At 38.4% G+C, this 19,207-nt stretch overlaps 1 protein-coding gene across 1 annotated transcript in view; it reads left to right on the top strand.

Moving 5' to 3' along the window:
* LOC121546383 (very long-chain acyl-CoA synthetase) overlaps positions 1-19,207 on the top strand; it is a 29,208-nt gene extending 10,001 nt beyond the window's left edge. Inside the window, exons 4-10 of the mRNA XM_041857621.2 lie at positions 7,471-7,595; positions 7,946-8,140; positions 11,127-11,217; positions 11,325-11,523; positions 11,826-11,923; positions 18,415-18,545; positions 18,746-19,207. Coding sequence (XP_041713555.2) covers positions 7,471-7,595; positions 7,946-8,140; positions 11,127-11,217; positions 11,325-11,523; positions 11,826-11,923; positions 18,415-18,545; positions 18,746-18,919 — 1,013 coding nt within the window. The 3' untranslated portion in view covers positions 18,920-19,207. The remainder of the gene's footprint in view (positions 1-7,470; positions 7,596-7,945; positions 8,141-11,126; positions 11,218-11,324; positions 11,524-11,825; positions 11,924-18,414; positions 18,546-18,745) is intronic.

Here is a 19,207-nt window from a genome sequence, read left to right as displayed (position 1 = left end):
TTACATATTAATACACGTTACATATTATTACACGTTACATATTAATACACGTTACATATTATTACACATTACATATTATTACACGTTACATATTATTACACGTTACATATTATTACACGTTACATATTATTACACGTTACATATTATTACACATTACATATTATTACACGTTACATATTATTACACGTTACATATTATTACACGTTACATATTAATACACGTTACATATTAATACACGTTACATATTATTACACATTACATATTATTACACGTTACATATTATTACATGTTACATATTATTACATATTATTACACGTTACATATTATTACATATTATTACACGTTACATATTATTACCGTTACATATTATTACACGTTACATATTATTACACATTACATATTATTACACGTTACATATTATTACACGTTACATATTATTACATATTATTACACGTTACATATTATTACATATTATTACACGTTACATATTATTACACGTTACATATTATTACACGTTACATATTATTACACATTACATATTATTACACGTTACATATTATTACACGTTACATATTATTACACGTTACATATTAATACACGTTACATATTAATACACGTTACATATTATTACACATTACATATTATTACACGTTACATATTATTACACGTTACATATTATTACATATTATTACACGTTACATATTATTACATATTATTACACGTTACATATTATTACACGTTACATATTATTACACGTTACATATTATTACACGTTACATATTATTACATATTATTACACGTTACATATTATTACATATTATTACACGTTACATATTATTACACGTTACATATTATTACACGTTACATATTATTACACGTTACATATTATTACATATTATTACACGTTACATATTATTACATATTAATACACGTTACATATTATTACACGTTACATATTATTACACGTTACATATTATATACATATTATTACATGTTACATATTATTACACATTACATATTATTACACGTTACATATTGCAGTAAATGTGCGGTCGTGTATTGTGTTGTGTTGTGTTGTGTCCTCGTGTAAATAGCCAGTTTTTTGTCTTTTATTCGTATATATTTCTCTATCTCACTTTCCATCCTTTAACTAAATATACTTTCCTGCAACCCGCCTCACCCAATGTGGAACGGATTCTATTATTTCTTTATTTATATCAAGAACCTACGGCTGAAACTAGCCAGCTAGCCAGCTAACTAGCTGCTTGCTATTAGCCACCGTTAGCGGTCTTCACCACTGTCCGTGGCCTGCACTACCTACCAGCCAGCTCTAGCCTGGACAATTATCGGCCAGTCAGCACAGCGTACTATCGACCCAGAGCATATCGGATTTTCTGCCGGAATAACTGAATCACTAGACCTTAACACCGGACCATCGCAACTAGCTAGCTGCAACCGAATGGCTGTTGTTGGCTAATCACCACTTCCCAACGTACCAGTTAGCCTTGAGCTAGCCTCGAGCCAGGCCCATCTCCCGGCTATCTACCTCTCTGTCAACCGGACGGGACCTCCTAGTGTCGACACGGAGCCCCGCCGATCCATCACGACTGGTCTGCCGACGTAATCGTCTGATGTGGTTTCAACAGGCTTCCCGTTGCGACGACCACGAAGATCCATCTGCTAGCCCCGGCCCGCTAGCACGCACGATCAACAGCCGTGCCTCCTGCTCGCCTGTGCTTTAGCAGCCTACGATCTGCTACCGGACTTACTTAGTGCTATTCACTGGACCTTATGATCACTCAGCTACACAGCTAATGCCTGCTGGACTGTTCCTTTACACAGTACCCCATCCTGTTTATCTGTTTAGCCTCCCCATCCTGTTTATCTGTTTAGCCTCAGCCCAAACTTTTGTCGCCATTACCAGTTGTTGTCTTAGCCCTCTCTACAATAACAGCCCTCTCTCCCATGTCAATATGCCTAGCCTATTGCTGTTTGGGTTAGTTCTTATTATACAATTTCACTGTAGAGCCCCAAGTTCAGCTCAACCAGCCTCAGAGAGCTCCTTTGTCCCACCCCCCATACACGCGGAGACCGGCTCAATCGGTACCTCCAGTGATGCTATCTCTTTCATAGTCTCCCAATGCCCACTGTACTCATATCCTTCAATATCCTTGTCTGTACATAATGCCCTGAATCTATTGAACAACGCCCGGAAATCTGCCCCTTTTCTCTGTACCCAACGCACTAGAAGACCAGTTCTTAAAGCCTTTAGCCGTATCCTTATTCTATTCCTCCTCTGTTCCTCTGGTGATGTAGAGGTTAACCCAGGCCCTGTAGCCCCCAGTATCACTCCTACCCCCCAGGCGCTTCACTGCGTTAGCACACTCTGCCAACCCTGATGTTCTAGCCGTGTCTGAATCTTGGCTTAGGAAGGCCACCAAAAATTCAGAAATGTCCATTCCGAACTACAACATTTTCCGTCTAGATAGAACTGCCAAAGGGGGCGGAGTTGCAATCTACTGTAGAGAGCCTGCAGAGCTCTATCATACTATCCAGGTCTGTGCCCAAACAGTTTGAGCTTCTACTTCTAAAAATCCACCTTTCCAGAAATAAGTCTCTCACTGTTGCCGCTTGCTACAGACCCCCCTCAGCCCCCAGTTGTGCGCTGGACACCATATGTGAATTGCTTGCCCCCCATCTATCCTCAGAGTTCGTACTGCTTGGTGACCTAAACTGGGATATGCTTAACACCCCGGCCGTCCTACAATCTAAACTAGATGCCCTCAATCTCACACAAATTATCAAGGAACCTACCAGGTACAACCCTAAATCCGTAAACATGGGCACCCTCATAGATATCATCCTGACTAATTTACCCTCTAAATACACCTCCGCTGTCTTCAACCAGGATCTCAGCGATCACTGCCTCATTGTCTGCGTCCATAATGGATCCGCGGTCAAACGACCACCCCTCATCACTGTCAAACGCTCCCTAAAACACTTCAGCAAGCAGGCCTTTCTAATTGACCTGGCCTGGGTATCCTGGATGGATATTGACCTCATTCCATCAGTAGATGATGCCTGGATGTTCTTCAAAAGTTCTTTCCTCTCCATCTTTAAATAAGCATACCCCATTCAAAAGATTCAGAACTAAGAACAGATATAGCCCCTGGTTCACCCCAGACTTTACCAGCACAAAAACATCCTGTGGCGTACTGCATTAGCATCGAACAGCCCCCGTGATATGCAACTTTTCAGGGAAGTCAGGAACCAATATACACAATCAGTTAGAAAAGCAAAGGCTAGCTTTTTCAAACAGAAATTTGCATCCTGTAGCACTAACTCCAAAAGGTTTTGGGACACTGTAAAGTCCATGGAGAATAAGAGCACCTCCTCCCAGCTACCCACTGCACTGAGGCTAGGAAACACTGTCACCACCGATAAATCTACGATAATCGAGAATTTCAACAAGCATTTTGCTACAGCTGGCCATGCTTTCCATCTGGCTACCACTACCCCGGCCACCAACTCTGCACCCTCCGCTGCAACTTGCCCATGCCCCCACCCGCTTCTCCTTCACCCAAATTCAGATAGCTGATGTCCTGAAAGAGCTGCAAAATCTGGACCCCTACAAATCAGCTGGGCTAGACAATCTGGACCCTTTCTTTCTAAAATTAGCCACCAAAAATGTCGCCACCCCTAGTACTAGCCTGTTCAACCTCTCTTTCGTATCGTCTGAGATCCCCAGAGATTGGAAAGCTGCCGCGGTCATCCCCCTCTTCAAAGGGGGTGACACTCTAGATCCAAACTGTTACAGACCTATATCCATCCTGCCCTGCCTTTCGAAAGTATTTGAAAGCCAAGTTAACAAACAGATCACCGACCATTTCGAATCCCACCGTACCTTCTCCGCTATACAATCTGATTTCCGAGCTGGTCATGGGTGCACCTCAGCCACGCTCAAGGTCCTAAACGATATAATAACCGCGATCGATAAAAGACAGTACTGTGCAGCCGTCTTCATCGACCTGGCCAAGGCTTTTGACTCTGTCAATCACCGCATTCTTATTGGCAGACTAAATAGCCTTGGTTTCTCAAATGACTGCCTAGCCTGGTTCACCAACTACTTCTCAGATAGAGTTCAATGTGTCAAATCGGAGGGCCTGTTGTCTGGACCTCTGGTAGTCTCTATGGAGGTGCCACAGGGTTCAATTCTCGGGCCGACTCTATTCTCTGTGTATATCAATGATGTCGCTCTTGCTGCTGGTGACTCTCAGATCCACCTCTACGCAGACGACACCATTTTGTATACATCTAGCCCTTCATTGGACACTGTGTTAACAAACCTCCAAACAAGCTTCAATGCCATACAACACTCCTTCCGTGGCCTCCAACTGCTCTTAAACGCTAGTAAAACTAAATGCATGCTCTTCAATCGAACGCTGCTTGCACCCACCCGCCCGACTAGAATCACTACTCTCGGCGGGTCTGACTTAGAATATGTGGACAACTACAAATACCTAGGTGTCTGGTTAGACCGTAAACTCTCCTTCCAGACTCACATTAAGCATCTCCAATTCAAAGTTGAATCTAGAATCGGCTTCCTATTTCGCAACAAAGCCTCCTTCACTCATGCTGCTAAACATGCCCTTGTAAAACTGACTATCCTACCGATCCTCGACTTCTGCGATGTCATTCACAAAATAGCTTCCAACACTCTACTCAGCAAATTGGATGTAGTCTATCACAGTGCCATCCGTTTTGTCACCAAAGCCCCATATACTACCCACCATTGTGACCTGTACGCTCTCGTTGGCTGGCTCTCACTACATACTCGTCGCCAAACCCACTGGCTCCAGGTCATGTATAAATCACCTCTAGGCAAATCCCTGCCTTATCTTAGATCATCGGTCACCATAGCAACACCCACCCGTAGTCTGCGTTCCAGCAGGTATATCTCACTGGTCATCCCCAAAGCCAACACCTCCTTTGGCCGCCATTCCTTCCAGTTCTCTGCTGCAAATGACTGGAACGAACCGCAAAAATCTCTGAAGCTGGAGACACTTATCTCCCTCACTAACTTTAAGCATCAGTTGTCAGTGCAGCTTACCGATCACTGCACCTGTACACAGCCATTCTGAAATTAGCCCACCCAACTACCTCATCCCCATATTGTTATTTACATTGTTATTTATTTTGCTCATTTGCACCCCAGTATCTCTATTTGCACATCATCTTCTGCACATCTATCACTCCAGTATTAATACTAAATTGTAATTATTTTGCACTATGGCCTATTTATTGCCTTACCTCCATAATTACTACATTTGCACACACTGTATATAGATTTTCTATTGTGTTATTGACTGTATGTTTTGTTTATTCCATATGTAACTCTGTGTTGTTGTTGTTTTTATCGCACTGCTTTGCTTTATCTTGGCCAGGTCGCAGTTGTAAATGAGAACTTGTTCTCAACTGGCTTACCTGGTTAAATAAAAGTGAAATAAAATAAATAAAAACATATTATTACATATTATTACACGTTACATATTATTACACGTTAAATACTATTACACGTTACATATTAAAACACATTACATATTATTACATATATTACACATTACATCTTATTACACGTTACATATTATTACACGTTACATATTATTACACGTTACATATTATTACACGTTACATATTATTACACGTTACATATTATTACACGTTACATATTATTACACGTTACATATTATTACACGTTACATATTATTACACGTTACATATTATTACACGTTACATATTATTACACGTTACATATTATTACACGTTACATATTATTACATATTATTACACGTTACATATTATTACACGTTACATATTATATACATATTATTACACGTTACATATTATTACACGTTACATATTATTACACGTTACATATTATTACATATTACATATTATTACACGTTACATATTATTACACATTACATATTATTACACATTACATATTATTACACGTTACATATTATTACACGTTACATATTATTACATATTATTACACGTTACATATTATTACACGTTACATATTATTACACGTTACATATTATTACACGTTACATATTATTACACATTACATATTATTACACATTACATATTATTACACGTTACATATTATTACATATTATTACATATTATTACACGTTACATATTATTACACGTTACATATTATTACATATATTACACATTACATCTTATTACACGTTACATATTATTACACGTTACATATTATTACACGTTACATATTATTACACGTTACATTATTACATATTACATATTATTACACGTTACATATTATTACACGTTACATATTATTACATATTATTACACGTTACATATTATTACATGTTACATATTAATACACGTTACATATTATTACACGTTACATATTATTACATATATTACACATTACATATTATTACACGTTACATATTAATACACGTTACATATTATTACACGTTACATATTATTACATATTAATACACGTTACATATTATTACACGTTACATATTATTACATATATTACACATTACATATTATTACACGTTACATATTAATACACGTTACATATTATTACACGTTACATATTATTACACGTTACATATTATTACATATTATTACACGTTACATATTATTACATATTAATATACGTTACATATTATTTCAGCGCCGTCACGTGTAATAATGTTGTTATGATGTTGACCAGGATTTACTAAGGGTTGTTTAGTGTAATGTCTCTTTACTCGGGGCGTTGGACGAGAGGTGACTTGGCTCTGAGTGGATTTCTATTGTTCGTATTTCAAACCAAAGTCCCTGTCCGCATCCCAAATGGCACCCTATTCCCTATATAGTGCACTACATTTGACCAGAGCCTATGGGGAATAGGGTGCCATTTGGGACGCGACCAGAGTGTCTTCTCTATGGGGATCTGGTTAAAAGTAGTGCACTATATAAGGAATAGGGTGCCATTTGGGATACTACCCCCAGAGTTCAAAGCTGTTTATGTCAATAATTTCCTTAGATGATAAAATCAACCAGGAAAACTCCTAGGCCTTAGTGGTGCTGTAGCCTTTAACTAGGGCCCAGAGTTATTCCTTCCTGGTTCAGTCACATGGTCAGGAACAACTCCTGGCCCTAACCAGAACCATTCAGAGGGGACTGTGCGTTAGTTAGGTAATCATTTAGTCAGTCAGTGAGTTAGTTAGTTACGTAATCATTTAGTCAGTCAGTCAGTGAGTTAGTTAGTTACGTAATCATTTAGTCAGTCAGTCAGTGAGTTAGTTAGGTAATCATTTAGTCAGTCAGTCAGTGAGTTAGTTGGTTAGGTAATCATTAGCAGTCAGTCAGTTAGTTAGTTTGTTTGTCCATGAGGTTGTGAGCTCTGTTGAATGTTGGTGCTTTACCTTCTCCTCTCAGGCATCACCATTGTCCTGAGGCGTAAATTCTCTGCCTCTAATTTCTGGGATGACTGCAGGAAATACAACGTGACAGTGATCCAGTACATAGGAGAGATCATGAGGTACCTCTGTAATGCACCCAAGGTACTGCAACACATGCCTCCTGTTAGTTTGATCATTCAGAGGATTAAAGACCAAATAGAAATGGTCGGATTTAGTATTGTCATTCTATCATTAATGAATGTAAACCAAATACCTGTACATCCTCTCTCCTCAACCTCTCCCCTCTCCTCACCTCTCCTCTCTCCTCACTTCTCCTCCCCTCTCCCCTCTCCCCTCTCCTCTCCTCTCCTCTCCTCTCCTCTCCTCTCCTCTCCTCTCCTCTCCTCTCCTCTCCTCTCCTCTCCTCTCCTCTCCTCTCCTCTCCTCTCCTCTCCTCTCCTCTCCTCTCCTCTCCTCTCCTCTCCTCTCCTCTCCTCTCCTCTCCTCCTCAGAAAGATAATGACAGGCATCACAAGGTACGTCTGGCCCTGGGTAACGGGCTTAGAGCAGACACCTGGTCAGAGTTCCTGCAGCGTTTCGGTGACATCCGTGTCTGTGAATGCTACGGCGCCACCGAGGGAAATGGCGGCTTCATCAACTACATCGGGAAAGTCGGCGCGATCGGCAAAGAGCACTTCCTTCACAAAGTGAGACTACTGTCTTGGACAATAATGGCTGCAGTGTCCCAAATGGCACCCTATTCCCTATATAGTGCACTACTTTTGACTAGGGCCCATAGGGCTCTGATTAAATGTAGTGCACTATATAGGGAATAGGGTGCCATTGGGATGCAAACACTGAGCTTATGAGAAAGACTATTATATTTTCTATTCCTGACAGTCTATGTGAGATGTATTAGGTCGCTGTTCTGTATGGAAACACAAGAAGAAGTAGAACATCTTTTCTGGTGGCACTATGACATCATTGTTATTAGATACTCGTATTACATAGGTGTTACATACTAATTACACTACATACAAACATTACACTACATACAAACATTACACTACATACATACATTATACTACATACATACATTATACTACATACAGTTGAAGTCTGAAGTTTACATACACCTTAGCCAAATACATTTAAACTCGGTTTTTCACAATTCCTGACATTTAATCCTAGTAAAAATTCCCTGTCTTACGTCAGTTAGGATCACCACTTTATTTTAAGAATGTGAAATGTCAGAATAATAGTTTGAGAAACAGGCGCCTTACAGGTCCTCAATTGGCAGCTTCATTAAATAGTACTCACAAAACACCAGTCTCAACGTCAACAGTGAAGAGGCGACTCCGGGATGCTGACCTTCTAGGCAGAGTTGCAAAGAAAAAGCCATATCTCAGACTGCCCATCTTAATCTTTTATTTTTATTGGCCAGTCTGAGATATTTTTATTGGCCAGTCTTTATTTCTCAGAACAAGAATAGACTGACGAGTTTCAGAAGAAAGTTATTTGTTTCTGGCCATTTTGAGCCTGTAATCGAACACACAATTGCTGATGCTCCAGATACTCAACTAGTCTCAAGAAGGCCAGTTTTATTGCTTCTTTAATCAGCACAACAGTTTTCAGCTGTGCTAACAATAATTGCAAAAGGGTTTTCTAATGATCAATTAGCCTTTTAAAATGATGAACTTGGATTAGCAAACACAACGTGCCATTGGAACACAGGACTGATGGTTGCTGATAATGGGCCTCTGTACGCCTATGTAGATATTCCATTAAAAATCAGCCGTTTCCAGCTACAACAGCCATTTACAACATTAACAATGTCTACACTGTATTTCTGATCAATTTGATGTTATTTTAATGTACCAAAAAATTGCTTTTCTTTTCGAAAACAAGGACATTTCTAAGTGACCCCAAACTTTTGAACAGTAGTGTACATTACACTACATACATACATTACACTACATACATACACTACCAGTCAAAAGTTTGGACACACCTACTCATTCAAGGGTTTTTCTTTATTTCTACTCTTTTTTTTATATTGTAGAATAATAGTGAAGACATCAAAACTATGAAATAACACATATGGAAACACGTAGTAACCAAAAAAGTGTTAAACAAATCAACATATATTTTACAGTCTTGAAGGAGTTCCCACATATGCTGAGCACTTGTTGGCTCCTTTTCCTTCACTCTGCGGTCCGACTCATCCCAAACCATCTCAATTGGGTTGAGGTCGGGGGATTGTGGAGGCCAGGTCATCTGATGCAGCACTCCATCACTCTCCTTGGTAAAATAGCCCTTACACAGCCTGGAGGTGTGTTGGGTCATTGTCCTGTTGAAAAACAAATGATAGTCCCACTAAGCCCAAAGCAGATGGGATGGCGTATCACTGCAGAATGCTGTGGTAGCCATGCGGGTTAAGTGTGCCTTGAATTCTAAATAAATCACAGACAGTGTCACCAGCAAAGCACCCCCACACCATACCACCTCCTCCTCCATGCTTTTTCGGTGGGAACTACACATGCGGAGATCATCCGTTCACCCACACCGTGTCTCACAAAGACATGGCTGTTGGAACCAAAAATCTCCAATTTGGACTCCAGACCAAAGGACAACTTTCCACCGGTCTAATGTCCATTGCTCGTGTTTCTTCGCCCAAGCAAGTCTCTTCTTCTTATTGGTGTCCTTTAGTAGTGTTTTCTTTGCTGTAATTCGACCATGAAGGCCTGATTCACACAGCCTCCTCTGAACAGTTGATGTTGAGATGTGTCTGTTACTTGAACTCTGTGAAGCATTTATTTGGCCTGCAATTTCTGAGGCTGGTAAGTCTAATGAACTTATCCTCTGCAGCAGAGGTAACTCTGGGTCTTCCATTCCTGTGGTGGACCTCATGAGAGCCAGTTTCATCATAGCGCTTGATGGTTTTTGCGATTGCACTTGAAGAAACTTTCAAAGTTCTTGAAATGTTCCGTATTGACTGACCTTCATGTCTTGAAGTAATGATGGACTGTTGTGTCTCTTTGCTTATTTGAGCTGTTCTTGCCATAATATGGACTTGGTCTTTTACCAAATAGGGCAATCTTCTGTATACCCCCCCTACCTTGTCACAACACAACTGACTGGCTCAAACGCATTAAGAAGGAAATAAATTCCACAAATTAACTTTTAAGATGGCACACCTGTTAAATGAAATGCATTCGAGGTGACTACCTCATGAAGCTGGTTGAGAGAATGCCAAGAGTGTGCAAAGCTGTCATCAAGGCAAAGTGTGGCGATTTGAAGAAACTCAAATATAAAGAAACTCAAGTGCTCAGCATATGTGGGAACTCCTTCAAGACTGTAAAATATATGTTGATTTGTTTAACACTTTTTTGGTTACTACATGATTCCATATGTGTTATTTCATAGTTTTGATGTCTTCGCTATTATTCTACATTGTAAAAAATAGTACAAATATAGAAAAACCCTTGAATGAGTAGGTGTTCTAAAATACATACATTACACTATAAATGTAAATTATACTACATACAAACATTACACCACATAGATACTGTGTGTCATTGTTTTCTGATGTTATGTCTGTTGACTGTTTGTTGTTGTCTGTCTGTTTGTTATTGTTTGTCTGTTGTCTGTTTGTTGTTGTCTGTCTGTTTGTTTGTTTATGTGTGCTTGCAGGCAAGCTTCTCATACGCTCTGATTCAGTATGACACAGAGAGAGAGGAACCTGTCAAAGACTCTAGAGGTTTCTGTATCAAAGTCCCTAAAGGTGAGAACACACACACACATATTCACACACACATTTTCACACACACACACGCACACACACACACACACACACACACACACACAATTACTTGTTGTTTTGGTCCTCAGGAGAAACTGGTCTACTGGTTTCCAAGATTAGCGCGCGGGCTCCGTTCAATGGCTATGCTAATAACCAGCAGCAGACAGACAGGAAGAAGCTGACAGATGTGTTTGTTAAGGGAGATCTGTACTTAAACAGTGGAGACCTGCTGAGGATCGACCACCAGGGATTTGTTTACTTCATGGACCGCATCGGAGACACCTTCAGGTCAGAATGCTTTTTTAGTTTAGTAGTTGTCAAACAAAATGTTTAATAATGAGCTGGGTTTAATACGATGTGTTGTCCTGTCCTGTGAATCACCTACCGGTTGAGTTTTGAGCTGGGTTTAATACTATAGATGTAATGTTAATGTCCTGTCCTGTGAATCACCTACAGGTTGAGTTATGAGCTTGGTTTCTCTTGGTTTCTTGCTTCTTGGAAGTGTTTCCAGTCTGCCTCTGCTTCTGCTTGCTCTTTGGGTTCTAGGCCAGGTTACTTACTGAATTAATCTGATATGAGTTGACGTCCAGGTGGAAAGGAGAGAACGTGGCCACCACAGAGGTGACTGAGCACCTGATCATGGTGGAATGTATCGAAGAAGCCAACGTCTACGGTGTCAAGGTTCCAGGTGATTTTGCATTTGAGTAATATAGATATGCAAGATATTTGAATAGATATATATTTTTAAATAGCTATATATACAGCTGTGGAAAAAATTAAGAGACCACTGCAAAATGATCAGTTTCTCTGGTTTTACTATTTATAGGTATGTGTTTGGGTAAAAATAACATTTTTGTTTTATTCTATAAACTACTGACAACATTTCCCCCAAATTCCAAATAAAAATATTGTCATTTAGAGCATTTATTTTCAGAAAATGACAGCTGGTCAAAATAACAACAAATATGCAGTGTTGTCAGACCTCGAATAATGCAAAGAAAATAAGTTCATGTTCATTTTTAAACAACACAATACTAATGTTTTAACTAAGGAAGAGTTCAGAAATCAATATTTGGTGGAATAACCCTGATTTTCAATCACAGCTTTCATGTGTCTTGGCATGCTCTCCACCAGTCTTTCACATTGATGTTGGGTGACTTTATGCCACTCCTGGCGCAAAAATTCAAGCAGCTCGGCTTTGTTTGATGGCTTGTGACCATCCAGCTTCCTCTTGATCACATTCCAGAAGTTTTCAATGGGGTTCAGGTCTGGAGATTGGGCTGGCCATGACAGGGTCTTGATCTGGTGGTCCTCCATCCACACCTTGATTGACCTGGCTGTGTGGCATGGCGCATTGTCCTTCTGGAAAAACCAATCCTCAGAGTTGGGGAACAATGTCAGAGCAAAAGGAAGCAAGTTTTCTTCCAGGACAACCTTGTACGTGGCTTGATTCATGCGTACTTCACAAAGACAAATCTGCCCGATTCCAGCCTTGCTGAAGCACCCCCAGATCATCACTGATCCTCCACCAAATTTCACAGTGGGTGCGAGATGCTGTGGCTTGTAGGCCTCTCCAGGTCTCCGTCTAACCATTAGACGACCAGGTGTTGGGCAAAGCTGAAAATTGGACTCATCAGAGAAGATGACCTTACTCTAGTCCTCTACGGTCCAATCCTTATGGTATTTTGCAAACCTCAGCCTGGCTCTTCTTTGCTTCTCATTGATGAAGGGCTTTTTTCTAGCTTTGCACGACTTCAGCCCTGCCCCTAGGAGCCTGTTTCGAACCGCCCTCGCCATGCACTTCACCCCAGCTGCCGTTTGCCATTCTTTATGTAGGTCACTTGATGTCATCCTACGGTTGTTGAGTGACATTCGAATGAGTTGGCGGTCATCCCGGTCAGTAGAGAGTCGTTTTCGCCCTCTGTAGCTTTGTTGTCCCCAATGTCTGCTGCTTGACCTTGTTCTTATGAACCGCTGTCTTTGAAATTATAAGGATGGAAGCAACCTGACGCTCACTGTATCCCTCTGCCAGTAAAGCCAGAATTGAACCCTTCTTTTCCTCACTCAAAACTTTCCTTTTCAACTCTTTTGGCATGGTCAATAGTTATTTTTGTATTAATATTACTTTTGAGGTACTATTAGCACTGTTTTTACCATCCAGCTGGTCCTATTGCAAGAGGATAGTGATGACCACAGCAGTGGTTTTTATACTTTTCCTCATTTAAAAAATATTTGGTTCAGGTGATCACCTAATCAGTACCTAATTCAGTAGAATGAGGTGTGCCTGTGTTGGAATTCAACAGACACTGGAATGGAATGGCTGTCATACATGTAGAGATGCTGATTTAAGAAAAAGCTGTATATATATTGAGGTGAGAGCATTGGAATGCTTTTGGCGGTTGACCTGCTTCTGTTTTGTGGGTGGCACTGTGTGCTGTTTTCGATGGATGGGTCCTGGCCTCTCGGGGGCCTAGGGATCCGGCGGGACGTGGGTGGTATACCGATCACTGGGATGACGGCCCAACTTGGGACGGGGAGGGGCTTTAGCGGGGGAATTAGTGGAGAACAATTGGAGGGTTACTTAGTAGCAATGCAAATATCATGGTACAGCTATATGGACACTTAATCACTATGGTATTTTTTTATTGGTAAATGTACAAACATATATAATGATAAATAGTTTTGAAACTTGTATCTCATTATGGTGTATGGTGAAATAAGTATAGCCAGTTATAATTGTAATGGCTTAGCAGATAATAACAAAAGAATAACAATATTTACATGGCTCAAAGAGAAGGAATATAATCTCTATTGTTTACAGGAAACTCATTCAACAATTCTAGATGAATTTGCTTGGAAAAAGGAATGGGGGGCTAAATATACTTCTCCCATAGGCAAAGAAACTCAAAAGTGGTGATGATATTAATTAACAGTAATTTCGATCCGAATGTGCAAATTGTCCAAACAGATACGCAAGGTAGATGGATTATTTTAAATATGTTATTGGACCATAAACAGATATGGCTCATTAACCTTTACGGACCAAATAATGATGATCCACACTTCTTTGACAATATATATAATAAATTATCAACCCTGCAAGCAATTCAATACTCTATTATTATGGTGGGAGATTATAATACCGTTTTAAATAGCTCAATGGACCGTAAAGGAAATCACACTACAAACAATTACCCTCATGCTCTTAAGGAAATCATGAATGTCTTGGATACATTAGAACTAGTGGATATATGGAGGCTTAAATATCCTGATCTAGTGAGATATACATGGCGGAGACTCAATCAAGCTAGTCGTCTTGACTTCTTTCTTATGTCATTCTTGTTGGCACCAAAAAGTGTTGATAGGGGACAGAATGCAGTCGGACCATCATATAATTGGCATATACATTATTCTTACTGAATTTCCACGTGGGCGAGGATATTGGACATTTAATCAAAGCCTATTGGATGATAACTTGTTCTTAACTAGGACAGAGGAATTCATAACTGATTTTTTCCGACATAACATAGGTACAGCAAATCCCCTTATTGTATGGGACACCTTTAAATGTGCCTTTAGAGGCCATGCAATTCAGTACTCTTCTCGAAAACAAAAGCAATTTAGGTCGAAAGAGTCCATACTAACAAAGGAAATAGAAGGTCTAACAGAATAGATAGATAGCAATAAACACTGTAACATAGAGGCTCAGAATAAATTAGAGGAAAATCAAAAATAAATGGAGAAACTTATTCAAGAAAGACCAAGTGTAATATATTATAAAAATAAAACAAACTGGATGGATTATGGGGAAAAATGCACCAAATTCTTTTTTTAATCTTCAGCATAGGAATGCTACCAAAAATAATTTACTGAAACTGGTTACAAATGACAGAGTCACCCATGATTCACTGAATGATATTTTGAAGGCGGAAACAAAGTACTTTAAGCATATGTTTTTGTTTCAGTCGCCTCCATCTCCTCTAACTGAAGCTAATTGTAGAGATTTTTTTTCTATTGATAATGTAAAATTAACAGCCATGCAGAAAGACTCATGTGAAGGTGAAATTACAGAGGAGGAACTTCTGGATGCAATTAAAGACTTTAAGTCCGGGAAAACTCCAGGGTTGGATGGCATACCAGTCGAGGTATATCAAACCTTTTTTGATATACTCAGAGGATCGTTATTAGCATGTTTTAACCACTCCTATGTAAATGGTAGATTATCAGACACTCAAGAAGAAGGTCTGATTTAATTATTACTGAAACAGGATACAAGTGGAATATATAAAGATCCAGTCCATTAAAAAAATTGGAGGCCCCTTACACTTCAGTGTTGTGATGCAAAAATTCTAGCAAAATGTATAGCTCATAGAATTAATAAGGTATTGTCGGACATTATTCATTCTAATCAGACAGGTTTTTTACATGGAAGATACATTGGAGATAATATAAGGCAAGTACTGGAAACAATAGAACACTATGAAAAATCTGGGAAACCAGGCCTGCTATTCATAGCAGACTTCGAAAAGGCATTTGATAAAGTACGACTGGGGTTTATATATAAATGCCTGGAGCATTTCAATTTTGGAGAATCTCTTATAAAATGGGTTAAAATCATGTATAGTAACCCTAGGTGTAAAATAGTAAATAATATCTATTTCTCACAAAGTTTTAAACTGTCAAGAGGAGTGAAACAAGGTTGTCCACTATCGGCATATCTATTTATTATGGCCATCGAGATGTTACCTATTAAAATCAGATCCAACAATAATATCAAAGGATTAGAAATCCAGGGCTTAAAAACAAAAGTGTCATTGTACGCTGATGATTCATGTTTTCTTTTAAATCCACAACTTGAATCCCTCCACAGCCTCATAGAGGATCTAGATACATTTTCTAACCTCTCTGGATTACAACCAAATTAAGATAAATGTACTATATTACATATTGGATCACTAAAAAATAAATATTTTACATTACCATGTAGTTTACCAATAAAATGGTCTGATGGTGATGTGGATATACTCGGAATACATATCCCAAATGAAATAAATGATCTCACTCCAATACATTTTAATAGAAAGTTAGCAAAAATAGATAAGATCTTACTACCATGGAAAGGAATACCTGTCAATTTGTGGAAAAATCACCCTGAATAACTCTTTAGTATTATCCCAGTTTACCTATTTGCATATGGTCTTGCCTACGCCTAGCGAACAGTTTTTTAAATTATATGAGAAAAATATATTCCATTTTATTTGGAATGGCAAGCCAGACAAAATTAAGCGGCCCTATTTATATAATGAATATGAATTCGGAGGACAGAAATTATTAATATTAAAGCATTAGACCTATCACTAAAAGCTTCAGTCATACAAAAGTTATACTTAAATCCGAACTGGTTCTCTAGCAAATTAGTAAGATTGTCTCACCCAATGTTCAAGAATGGCCTTTTCCCCTTTATTCAGATTACAACCTCACACTTTCAGTTATTTGAAAAGGAAATAATCTCCCAAATATCACTATTTCTAAAACAAGCCATAGAAAGTTGGTTGCAATTTCAATTTAATCCTCCAGAAACGACAGAACAAATAATGCAACAAATATTGTGGTTAAACTCAACTATACTAATTGATTTTAAAAAATCTTTTTTTTTTGACAAAATTTTTAAAAAAGGTATAATCTTCGTAAATGATATCATCGGTAGGATTGGTGGAGTTATGTCGCACATGCAGCTAACAAAAACATATGGAAATGTCTGCTCTACCCAAAATTACAACCAAATAATTGCAGCATTACCGCAAAAATGGAAGAGGAAAGTGGAAGGGGGAAAATGTAAGGAACTTGTCTGTCGGCCTTGCATTAAAGAAAATAATTGGTTAAGGAAAACTGTGATAAATAACAAAGTATACCAGTTTCATTTAAGGACCAAATGATTGACAGCCGTCCCATATAGATTGCAAAATAGTTGGGAAGAGATTTTTGACGTATTGATCCCATGGCATAGTGTTTATGAACTGATACGCAAAACGACGCCGGATTCAAAACTTAGAATTTTTCCATTTAAATTATTATATAAAATTCTTGCTACCAATAGAATGTTATTTATATGGGGGATACAATCTTCCCAGCTCTGCAGATTTTGCTGTGAAGAGACAGAATAATTAGATCATTTGTTTTGGTGCTGTTTTGGTGCTGAAATCCAATATGGATGGTGTTAAGAGATAGATGGGTGGTGTTGAATGGAGTTGAAGGATGGGACTAATAACAACTAACAACATCTAATAACAACCAGATAACTAATAATGTAAGCATACTGTGTCCATAATAAGTATATAGGTTATAGGTTGAGAGCTTTTGTGAAAGAGCACAGTTAGAAACATATGGCATATAGAAGCAAACCGGATGGACATCATGAAAATTATCGGAGAGGTTGAGGGTAGAGGAAGTTCAGGAGTAAAAACAAAAAATATATAATTATTGTAAAATTGACTGTGTCCATAAAATGTATATAGTATGTATAAGCTGGAAGTAGAGGCCCAAGCATTGTTGTTCACTAGTTTACTCCAATTAGGGAAGGGGTGGTGGGGTTGGAAAGTAATAAAGGGAAATATATATAAAAAAAAAAAAGGAAATGTATGTATGTGTATGTGTGTGTGTATGTATATTTATATGTGTATATATATATATATATATATATATATATATATATATATATTGCGAGTGGAAAAAAACATATGGGGGATTGGAAGTGATGCAGACAATTACATTGATGGAAGTTACAATCTATCTGCAATATTAAAGCTGATCTACCCCCTAAAAAAAAAAAATATATATATATATATAGCAGACATTCTTATCTAGAGCGACTTACAGTCACCTCATTAAACATCTATCTTTTTTATATAATTATTTTATTCATTGAATTTTCTGAATATACACTACACACAATTGACATACTATATATAGTTACATAGAACAATACACACCTACAAACACACAACACACACACAACACACACACAGTCACATCATTGTGTATTTATTATCCCAGAGGGTTCTCCTCGTGTTGGGTGTGAATAACCAGGACATTAGGGGAGAATCCAAAATCAATGGTAATGTCTGAAAGTTTCTCAAGGTTAGCTGGCTATCTTGGTGATCCTGCTTTGTGACCCCACAGGACACGAGGGGAGGATCGGGATGGCAGCTGTCAAACTGAAAGATGACGTGGAGTTTGACAGCAAAGCCACGTTCCAGCACGTCACGACGTCCCTGCCCAGCTACGCTAGACCACGCTTCATACGCATACAGGTAATCCTATGGGAATAATGTCCCAAATTACAATGATCATCATATGATACCTTTCATTTGCAAAGCACTTAAAGCTACGATCTGGGATATGTTGAAGAGATTCCCTGATCCCAGATTGTACCTTTTAAAGATTTGCTCAAAACGCTTAAGATTCATAAAACACACATTTTAACATCATTTATTTAATTTTCAAATCCCAGAATTCCCTGGCTGTGACTGGAACATTCAAGCAGATGAAGGCAAAGCTAGCCGAAGAGGGATTCAACCCATCTGTGATACAGGATCGATTATACTACCTGGAGGACAGTAAGGGCTACATCCCCATGACACAGGAGATTTATGACTCTATTTCTGATGGAAAGATACGGTTATGATTTTTTTTTCTTTTTTTTTTTCTAACTGTTAATCTTTTATTTTGAAATGAACTGTCAAATTATTAATCTGATGTACATTTTATTGTGATACTTTGAATCCCCCCAAAAAAAAAGGGTTGTGTTTAAATGAAAGGGAGACAAATGCTTACGCCAAGGACCAACTTTTAAAATGTTGTGCATTTTATGACTAGAGAGAGAAAATTGAAAATTAAAACTGAAAATGTTATGGAATGTTTGTAAATTCATAAATATATATTGATTTTGTAATAAATACTAAAGATATATCTA

This window comes from Coregonus clupeaformis, chromosome 20 (assembly GCF_020615455.1).
Source record: "Coregonus clupeaformis isolate EN_2021a chromosome 20, ASM2061545v1, whole genome shotgun sequence".
NCBI classification, from domain to species: domain Eukaryota; kingdom Metazoa; phylum Chordata; class Actinopteri; order Salmoniformes; family Salmonidae; genus Coregonus; species Coregonus clupeaformis.
This window is presented reverse-complemented; position numbering and strand designations above follow the sequence as displayed.